The 11,198-nt window shown below is 30.6% G+C and overlaps 1 protein-coding gene across 1 annotated transcript; it reads right to left on the bottom strand.

Moving 5' to 3' along the window:
- Positions 1 to 790: 790 nt before the first annotated feature.
- Positions 791 to 4,743, bottom strand: LOC114177938 (metal transporter Nramp3-like). Its single transcript, XM_028063548.1, has 4 exons — positions 4,205 to 4,743; positions 3,581 to 3,717; positions 2,837 to 3,489; positions 791 to 1,292 (listed from the first exon to the last, which is right to left on the bottom strand). Exons 1-4 carry the CDS (start codon positions 4,741 to 4,743, stop codon positions 1,107 to 1,109), a joined length of 1,515 nt encoding a protein of 504 aa, XP_027919349.1. The 3' UTR covers positions 791 to 1,106.
- Positions 4,744 to 11,198: the final 6,455 nt, after the last annotated feature.

The following is an 11,198-nucleotide window of genomic DNA, read 5'->3' as shown; positions in this document are numbered from 1 at the left end:
TAGTGTTTCAATGAAGGGTTACATAAACTATCCGAAGCTAATTGATTATGAAAATGGAATCAATGTTAAAGATGACAAATAAGTGGAAGTGGAATATATAGGACATTTTAGATTATTAATGTGCACCGTTTTCTATTTCAATTTGTGCGTCATTCTCAATTTTTACTAACTTTTGCATATGTTTAAGTGTCACCATAAGATTTCCTTTGAACAAATAAAAGGAAGTTTTAAAAGTGAAAATAACCACAAATAAAATAACAATAGATGGATAAAAAAAGAGTTAAATAGGGTTTGTAAAGTAAAATTAATTAATTGAGTAATCTAATTAGAAATTTAAAAAGCCATTTTTTAGGCCTATGTTATTGGCCCAATTTTTGTTAAAACATTTTTGTAATCTGCACCTTTTTATTTATTTCCCCACTATATATTTTTCTCTTTTTTAAAAGAAAGTAGCCCACTAAGCCCATTAACACACACCCTGAAACATCCCTAAAAACCCACTAACTACACACACCCTGATACACGATACACCCCATTAAATCCATTTTCTCCCTAAATTACTGACGCTCACACACCTCACTAATTCACTTCACCTAAGAGGTTTAATGAAATAGTTTAGATTATCTCAATAATAAGTTGTTTGGTTGGACGATTGATTTCTAATATAATAATATTAAGGCTCTACAATCAAATTGTTACCTTAAAAGATCATATTACCAAGTAGCTTTGATTATTTGGTATAATCTTATTAATCACAGGTCCTGCCGAATAGAATATGAACAAGAGCAAGGAAAAGAAAAAGAAAAGAACTACTTTGATTGCTTACTGGCTTGCACACCAAGCTTCGAAGGTTGCCTCAACTAATTATTGTTCTTACCAGGCATTTTGACAACAAAATTGGACAGTAACACATTACACAGTGCTAAAATCTACTCTGCCATCTGCCATAGTTTATAGTTACAGGCAAACAATAAGGTGCCACCGCCCAATGCATCGATTACTCGTACTAATAACAAATGAGAAAATGGAGGACACTTCCTATTCTGCATATTTAAAGATTGATCACTTAACTCTCTGAATGAGTAATTGTCTTCGGTCGTGTCGTGTTATGCTTTGCCAAGGTAAAACGCAACGGCTCTCCAGATAAGGTATAGTAAGAATGCAACATATGCAGCAGTTATTGCACCCACTACAGCCCCAAACAAGGGACCATTAACTTCGGAGGAAAAGAATTCCGTCAAAAGATACCCGTTAATCACTATCACCAGAGCAGCCACAAGCCATGATGTAATCTGCATCCATATCATAACCCAATTCAGTACTTAATCAGAATACACTATGAGCATAATTTGGGAAGAAGGGTTAATACAAAAACCAAAAATAAATGCATTCAAGATCCACAGAAAAACTCTGAGAAATTTTAATGGAGAAAACGCACAGCATCAATTTTCCATATCTCAAAGAGAAATGAAAGGAAAGAAGCAAAATTTTAATACGTATATTTTGTCTACTATGGTATTACTAGGCCAAAAACTATAGCCATTAGTCAGAACATAATTCTTTTTACTTAAGAGACACAAGTCCAAGTACCACAATTCAATTGTAGTTCGACCTACTTGACCTTTGTCACGGGACAATTGATGCCACTTGCAATAATCTTTCCCTCGTAACCTTGGTTCTGATACAAATTCTTAGGATCGAGCGCTTACCACTAGGTCAAAAGTTATAACCATTAATAAGGACGCAACTCTTTTTACTTAAGAGGGTAACACAAGTTCAAGCGTCACGATTCGATTGTGACTCAATTCACTTTGTCTCTACCACGGGACAATTATCTAAAGTTATATTATCAAAATGTATGTCAACCTATTTACCTTCCCAGGTAATACAACACATACAGATATTATCTTCTTACATTAATAAATACAAATCAGGATCAAATGGGGCATCTGTTTCTCCAAATTGTTACAGATAAGGAATTCAAGTGGGAGTTTTTTCATATATTTGAAATATTTGACGTTAGAGTTCGATTCTAAAGAATATCCAAAATGACAATACATACACTCCACAGTCACAGACCCAGCAGAATGAAGAAAAGAAAGTGACATCATCCCCTAGTTTCCGCTATATCCTCGACACTATATTATTTTTCTAACACAATCAAATTCTGCTGCAACAATAAGTTGAAATAAATGAGGACAAAAGTGAAACAACGCCCTCAAGATAAGAGGAAGAACCGTTGCATACTTTTCTGCAACAAAGTGATATCAATGCTGTCACCTGTGCCGTTTCCAGCAGCAGGAATATTCATTATGTTGCATATCATATTTATATTGAACAAATCATTATTACAATGAAAAGTAACAAAAAGGATTAAAAAATATCCGTGGTACTTTATCATGTACTTAAGATAAACATCCCATAATACGTAGGATCATAAAGGAAAAGAATGGAATCGTAGTAGTCCATCACACACTTTTCAATTCTCAAGGTAGGAGAGTAAAATCAAGCCTGCTAATTTGTATCTTCAGAATCAAACTCGAAATTGAAAAAAGAGATAAGGAGTACATTGAGGAAATTCTAAATTGTCCCCAACATCAGGAAGAAAAGGGGTCTATATATCGTGTTATTTCTAAATTATATCCTTCCTAATTAAAGTTGAAGTTTGATATCATTGACCAAACAATATAGGCATATACATATATACAGACAGCAATCTCGTACAAAATGAATTAAGTTGGCATCACAAAGTCCATTATCACATACATACAGTAATAATAGCATAAGATAAATGACTAGTGAGATCAAAATGCAGATTGAATGACAATATATATACCTTGAGAACAGAGCCAATTCTGAAAGTGCCCATTATCTGCTCCTTTGACACCAGATAAAGCAAGGGAATAAGTGCAAAGGGGATTTGAACTGACTGAAGGACATTGAGCCACTCATTCAGAATATCTAACGATCCCTCTGAGGTGTCAAATAAAAGAGCAACTATCATTGTTGGGATTATTGCACAACTTCGGGTAATCAACGCCCTCATCCACTTCTTTAATCTTAAATTTAGAAAACCTCCCATGATGAATTGTCCAGCATAAGTACCAGTAATAGTGCTACTTTGACCTGCTGCTAATAACCCAATACCCCATATGTATAAAATTGGAAACAGTCCACCCCCATATGTCTCCTCAAGATACTGTCCTGCATTTACAAGACCAATGCTGTTTGCAAGTTCAGAACCATAAAACCCCTTAGCAAACACTGCTGTGACAAATATATTTATGATAAAGGAGACAACAAGGGCAAGGGTGGACTCTATAGAGTAATAATTAAGAGCTTCTTGAACCCGGCCTTTCTTGCTGCGGTCAACCTGCCTTGACTGAACAAGAGCAGAGTGCAAGAACACATTGTGCGGCATAATAAGGCACCCCACAACTCCAACAGCCTGTTGTATAGTTCTGGAGCTGAGTTTTGGAATCAAAACACCTGCAGATACAAAGTCAAACCCTGCATCAGATTCAAAACAAAAGGGACCTTATATTTTACTTATAATGACTAATGTGTTAAAATTCCTTACCAAGAAGCAGTTCCTTGCCACTGGGCTTTGCTTCACCAAACATCCACGCAAACGAGATTGCCATCACACCAATGAGAACAGCAAAAAAAGCTTCCAGTGTCCTCACACCATAGTTCTCTAGAAAGAGAAAAATAAAACTGCAAAAAGGCAACAAAATATACATGTACCCATGTTTAATTTGGGATTACCCTAAAGGAAGACATAGTAAAACATTATAAAAAAAAATTGCAATGGGTACTAGAGAGGTCTAAGCATTTTGGTGTAGTTAATTTTGGGACCCAGGTAGAATCTATTCATGATAGTGGAAAATACCTTATATTTCATAATGTCTGTACAATATCTCCTTAACAAAAAAAAAAATGCAATGATGAGTTAAACTTCGCTTTTGAACTTAAATAGCAATCATGTATAAACCAACCCCAGCGACAGAACAACCCATAATTTATTATGGCTGGGACACGAGCTATCAACATCTCTGACAGCTTAGGGAAGGAAGGAATTTAGGCAAATATGGCAATAAAAGAAATGTGGTAAGTACATAAACATAAATAGTAGTACAACAATTTGAAAATTACAGTAACACGCACAACACAAACAAGTCCAACATTGGAGCAATGAAATTACCAATCAAGAGCAGTGATGACGACCCCTGCCCAGAGGGGCACAACCCCACGACTGAGGATCCTGATGGCAATAGCGCTTCCAATAACCTCCTGAATATCGGAGCCAATGAGAGCGAGTTCGGCCATGATCCAAAGCACTATCCGGGCCCACGCAGGGTATTCCTCCCTGCAGAGTTCAGCGAGGTGCTTCCCGGTGGCGACGCCGAGACGGGCGGAGAGGAGCTGGATCAAGAGGCCCATGGCCGTGGCCCACATCAAAAGCCACAGCAGAGAGTAGCCGGCGATAGCTCCGGCCTGAAGGTCCCCCTCGAGGTTGCCCGGGTCCAGAAACGCTATGCTCATGAGAAAGCCCGGCCCAGTAAAGAGCCATAGCTTCTTCCAGGAGAAAGGAGGCACTCTCCCCCAATTGTCCTCGTTATCGGACTCGTCGATTCCCACCACCACGATCTTCTCCGAAGATTCGTAGGCTGTTTCTTGCTGCTCCTCTTCTTCCTGAAAGGAGTTCGGCAACAGTGTCTCCTCTTCCGGGTTCCCAGACATGGCGTTGGAATCTTGTAAGTGCAGCGAGAAGAGACGTTGACGAATAAAAGTTACCCCCTTTTTGGATGATTTTAATGGTAAGGGTGTGTGAGTGTCACCATGTCACGTGCCGTCTCATTCTTGTGATGTGTTTACATGAGGTGGAGGACCTCCTTCGTGAACTTGACCCATGGTGGGAGTGTGCGCCGCACGCATCTGGAATATATCTTTGTGTGCGCGGACACCACCATCGACACGTCAGCTTTTCCGTAACCGGTTTTCTTCAAAGCACCATCGACTAATTTTTTAGAAAATGCTATGTTGTAGCACAATTTACAGCATGAGATATTTTCTATGAATTTATGTTAAATACGATTTTAAATTGTTGTTACCGTTCTTCATTCCATTCAAATTTCTGGACCTTGGACAAAAGGAGAGAACTCAATAGTGGATGATAAAGTTGACTTGGACAGATTTTTAAACCTCATAAAGGACGAAAAGATTAAAAAAAAAAATGAACATGAGAGTATGGTGGAAGGTCACCTTCACCAGAAACATAAAGATAAGATTTCCCCCATCTTCAATTTCGAGTACAGATGATGAGTACTTCAACTTTAGCTTTATTTATGAATATCATTTTAAGAATCTAAGTTTAATTTCAAATGTAAGATGATGATGACCTAATGAATGTCAGTTCAAAATCAATGATATTACATGAAATTTATATATGGAAAATAATTTTTTGACAAAAATTTAATCGGCAAAGTTACCAAATGGAGTAATTTTTTTAGATTTTAATGAAAATTAAGATAATAAAATAATAAAATTTTAGGCTTTTTTTATTAAAAATAGTTATTTATCAAAGTTTTATAAAAAAAAAACTTTGTCAATGTATCATCTTCCTTTATATATTTTCATCCTCTCTTAGCTCATCCATATCCTTTAAAGATAAAATCATAATAAAGTCGCAACATCTTCTAAACGAACCACACTTATAACCTAGAAACATAGAAGTTTTAATTCTTTTCAAGTTTATGTAGAAGTTGTAACTATAATCACGATTTTAAGTTTTTTTTTTTGAAGTAGAAGATTTTCCTAAGATACGGATATGTTATTACAGGACGAAGCGTAGCGGCAGAGAGTAACGACAATGGAGGAAGAAGGAGAGCGGAAGCTGACAAACGTCAGCGGGCCATGAGGAGCGTGCAAACGGTGGTGGAAAACTACTGGATACACACACGTGCCTTCACACGTTTCCTACTGCACTGCATTTCTATATAAGACGATTTCTAGGTTATATAATTTTAAAGTTTTTTTTTAAATATTTTTAATAGTATAATTTAAAAATAAAAAGTAATTTTCATTGAAAATGACTTTTAGAAATTAAAGAAAGTTAAGAATTTTTTTTTCAGTTATATAATTTAAAAATTATTTAACTTTTGAATTATATAATTTAAAAGTTGTTTTTTAATTATATAATCTGAAAGTTTCAAAAAAATTATATAATTAAAAAATTATTTTTATTTTTTAAAGTGAACAACTAAAAATAATAAAATAATTTTTTTATATAAAAAATTGATTACTTTTTAACTTGAATAAAAATTAGACAAAAACTATTGAGTTACTGTTCTTTTGTTCGAGTGAAAATAAGATTAAAAGAAAAGTTATTTCGATCTTTATTTTCTTAAGCGAAAATGAGAATGAAATCAATCTCACATCTTATTCTATTATTGTTTATGCGGAAAAGTATGTCATTTTGGAAAAAAATATTAAAAAAACCAACTTCAATAGCATAATCAATACATGTGAAAGGTATTTTTAATAAAATTTCAAATGAAATAACATCTAATGGAGTAATCACAAACAGTAATTTACTCAAACAATATTATTTATTTCTCTTAAAATTTCAGTATTATTAATTACAACTTAACTTTATATTTTGAGGTATATAATTAAGGAAAGGTTTATAATTAAAAAAAAAAACTAAAATATCATTATAGAAAAGTCCATTAAATAAAAATATTTTTTAATTTTTCTTAAAATTTATGTTGAATTTGTTGATTTTATTCTTTTATGAATGTAAATTTCAATTACGAATATAAAAATTATAAAATGTTTGTTTCTATTTTCATATTATATATATATTTCAATTTATTTGATTGGTTTAATTATGGAGAATTTTATATGTATTAAAAAGATATTTGCATTGAGCATAGAGAAGCATAGATAATAAACAACAGTTAAAAAATAGTATTACGGAAGATTCTCAAAGAAAAAAATGTATTATTGGTTTTATTTCAAAAGGTTTAAAAAATATGAAAACAACGAGATTCTAAACTTTTTACTAGAAAAAACTACCAAAATACAAGAATCATCCTTACAACTTCTTTTCTTACTATAAAGAAACCCTTGTTATGAACTACTAATTATAAAATAAATAGGAATTATTAACATAACCTTACTTGATTAGCTGATCTTTTAAGTACATCCAAATCAATGTTCTGATAAAGATAATTAAAAAATAAAAAAAAAAATTATAAACTCCAATCAATCAACGTTAATTGTAACTTAAAAAAACAACTAATAATAAATACGAGGCTACAAACCAAATGAAAAAGTTAATACTAAATACTTTAACTTGAGAGATCCCTTACAAATTTTCTTAGTTTTGTAAGTCAAATTTATCAGACACTTAAAGTTTAATTAAGTTAAATAAATATGTATGGATTTTCCTCTCCATGCGACATTCGAAGAAGAAAAAAAAATTTATTTATTTCTGGTGGACCGAGCCCATACAATGATCAACATATTTTGGGCCGAATCAATGTTCTATATGGTGGACCGGTTGCTTCACTTCATTTTCTAGTACAAACTTTATCCCGAATTCTGCTTATTCCCGTGGTGAACAAAACGCTGAAAAGATTGAAAATACATTATGAGTTTGATTAGTGATAATTTTTTTAGAATATGAAATTTTTAAACAAAAATCATTAATTGAAAAAATTGATAACATTTAGTTCTTTTAAGAACGTAAAGTTATTTTTAAATAAACAATTTAAACAAACACATAAAAAAAATGCTTATATTATTACAAAAATATTTTTTCGAAACTAACGCAAACAAACTCGTTTCATTAGTTCGGATGAAGGGAAACAAAGAAAAATAAAATAAAATTAAGAATCACAATCTATCTCTTAAACTAAAATTGTGCACTACAGAGGCGCGGAGAAGGGTGAAATTTTACTAATTGCTCATACTCTTTTTATTTTTAATTTTTTAACTTTTGGTTGATTTAAACATAGTTTAAAGTTATTAATTAAGTTTTTTTTACTTTTCTATTTTTAATTTTAATAGTTTTTTTTTTAAATTGTCTTTATCATTGTTATTTATTTTTTTATAAGCCTCTATTATTATTAGTTGAATTTAGTAATAATATGATATTATTTTTATAAGCATCTATTTTTATCATTGAATTTTGTGCAACCTAAATGAAATCGAGCTGTCTATTGAGTCTACAAACCAACATATTATATTAATAATAAAATCATTGTTAGTGTATTGGGCATAAATTTTCTTGTTATTGTACTTATATTTCAGTACTTGTCATTTTCTAACCTACACGATATATCTGATGTCACATTGTTTATTTAACTTTTTATAATTAATTAGTTAATATAACATTATTTTTTATTAGCAATTAGTATAACATTAAACAATTCAATGTCAAATCATTAAAAGATGATAGCAAATACAACTCTCTTGCACATGATACCTATCAAATCCAATAGGGTGACAAGAAACGTATTAGTATTTTTTTTTATATTAGGAGCTAATTAACAACTATTAGTACGTGGGTCTGTCTTTATAATTAAAGGTATACTTTTCTCAAAATTTTAAAATTTTATAGATGTTTCGATCCGAAGTCTATTCTTAAAAGGCATCTTAAGAAAATTGAAAGAAGAAGATGTATTTAAGTTATAATTGATTTCGAATAAAGTGATTTAAGATTAATGGATGTATCTCAACATAAATCTCTAATCTAGATCTAAGGGAAATGAAGATTCATTTTCCAATGGATGGTTGACCACTTTCATTTTTCATAATCTCAATTCCAAGTCTATTGAGTAATATCGTTAAGGTCAATCATTGTATTTGAGATATTATCTGTTTTGGATTTTTAAACTTTGTCACGATTTTGTCCTTTAACATTATTTTCTTGTTTTGATGATTTATTGTTCATGTGGAATGGGAACAGAGAATTAGTCGATGATTACCTTGTTCCTTTAGGGGTGATAGGAGATAATGTCGAGTGATGATTAGGGAAATTCATTTCAAATACAATTTTCATGTGCATGATGATATTAGAGGGTGACACACTCCAATTTACAAAATTATGTCCTCATATTTCAGTTTCCTTGCACGAGATTTATTGATTTCTCTTCATTATGAAAACAACATAATAAAAATTAATAACACAAATAAAAATTTATTATGGTTATAATAAAAATTTATTACTTCTAAAATTACTATTAAAAATAAAATAAAATAAAATATCCATGTAAGGTAATTAAATTATTTCTTATCTTACATATTAAATTTATTTTCATACCCAATATATTGATTGTATTATTCATTTTTTTCAAAATATATAATTTTATATTACTTTTAGCAATATGAACATTTTGGTAATCTAAGTTTTTTATCTATTAAAAGTTTTTTTTTAATATGTCACATTAGTTAATTCAGTCACAAACTTTAAATAAACTTTACTCTCTGATCCACTCCAAAATTACCTTCAAATCCCTTACAAGAAACAACACCAACTTCACCCTTTAATTCTTCCAATCTCTTCCCCTCTCTCCCCCAAATCATTCCTCCCAAAAGATCACAATCTAAGGGTGTGTTCACTTGTAAAGATTGATTTGGGAGTGAGGGAGAGGATGAACTTTAGTGGACTAAAGATGGCAAATAAACCTGCCCGGTGGGTATTGCCCGAACTCGTCCCCATTTTGACTGGGAATCCCCGCATTGACTGGGTATGTGTATGGGTATGAGAAATTCCCGACTTTTTCAATTGGGTATGACAATGTACATATTCGTCCCGTCCCTGTCTCCATACCCGCCATAGTACTTGTCCCTGCCATATCTCCGTCCCCGTTCAATTATTAAATATTCATAATAAATTAAGTAAATATATATATATATATATATATATATATATATATTACTACACATTTTATTTTTTATTTCTTCTAATTATTTAGTTTGTCATGAAATTCGTTCGCATTTCAAATATATTTTTCATCTTATCATAACTTTTATGCAATTATATTCAAATGATGTATGTCAATTAAATATTTTTTATCTCTCACATTTGAATATTTCTATTCTTTTTAAATATTTTTATTTATTGTATATTTTCCTTTTTCACATGAGAATGTTTAACACTCTCAATTTAAATGTTCAATAGCATAAACCTTTTATTTATTAGGTAATATAAAAATTTATGTTCTGTACTCTATTATTATTAATTTTTCTTTCGTTTGAATTTTTTTTTGTTTTGCTAAAATAATTTTCGTTATTTCTCAACCATTGGCTATGTTGATATTTGAAAAGTTTCCTTAGATTTCTAAGGTATTTTTCATCTTATCATACTCTTAGTTATAGATTTGTTTTCTTTGTGTGATTTCATTCAATAATCTCTCAAAATTGTTTCTAAGACACACATTTGATAAATTTTTAATATTTGTATTTGTTCTTTATTTTTATAATGTTGAGTACTATTTTGATATATTTTATATAATTATTTTTTATTTTCTAACTCATTATCATACTATAATTTTGTCACTATAATTGTATAAATAAATTTTATTTACTATGATATAAAAATTTAATTTAGTTGGCATGATTTTTTTTATCACGATCCGATATATATTGAAGTTGAAAAGATACAATATCTATGTTAATATATTATTATTAATTGAATCTGTGTTCTTTGTGTGATTTTGATAAAGTAAAATATATTGTAACTTTTATTAGTGTATTCATTAGAATTTAAAAAATTGAATATTTGGTTTCCTTTATAATTTTTTAAAAATATTTTTATTTTTTTTCAATTATATTTCATTAATGTTTGCAAATTTAATAAATGTTTGAATTTACATTCTAATTTGAAATGTATACAATTATAATTTCTTTCTAGATATTTGATATTAAAGAAACAACCCTACTCTTGTTTTTTAATATTTGATAATATTTTCCCTTACTGTAATTTTTTTAATTATTTTATAAGAAGTGATTAATTAGTATTGAATCGTAATAGAATGAGTACGTGTATGAGTACGACAATATACTCGTTATCCGATGAAAATGAGGATGAGACAAAAGTTTAATAACCGTTGAGTTTGGGTATGAAGATGATAATGAATTGTTTTTATGAGGATGGATATGGAACAACGAAACATGTCCCCACCTCG

Source organism: Vigna unguiculata, chromosome 3 (assembly GCF_004118075.2).
Source record: "Vigna unguiculata cultivar IT97K-499-35 chromosome 3, ASM411807v1, whole genome shotgun sequence".
In the NCBI taxonomy this organism is placed as follows: domain Eukaryota; kingdom Viridiplantae; phylum Streptophyta; class Magnoliopsida; order Fabales; family Fabaceae; genus Vigna; species Vigna unguiculata.
Note: the sequence above shows the minus strand (reverse complement) of the source record. Positions and strands in the feature narration are given on the sequence as shown.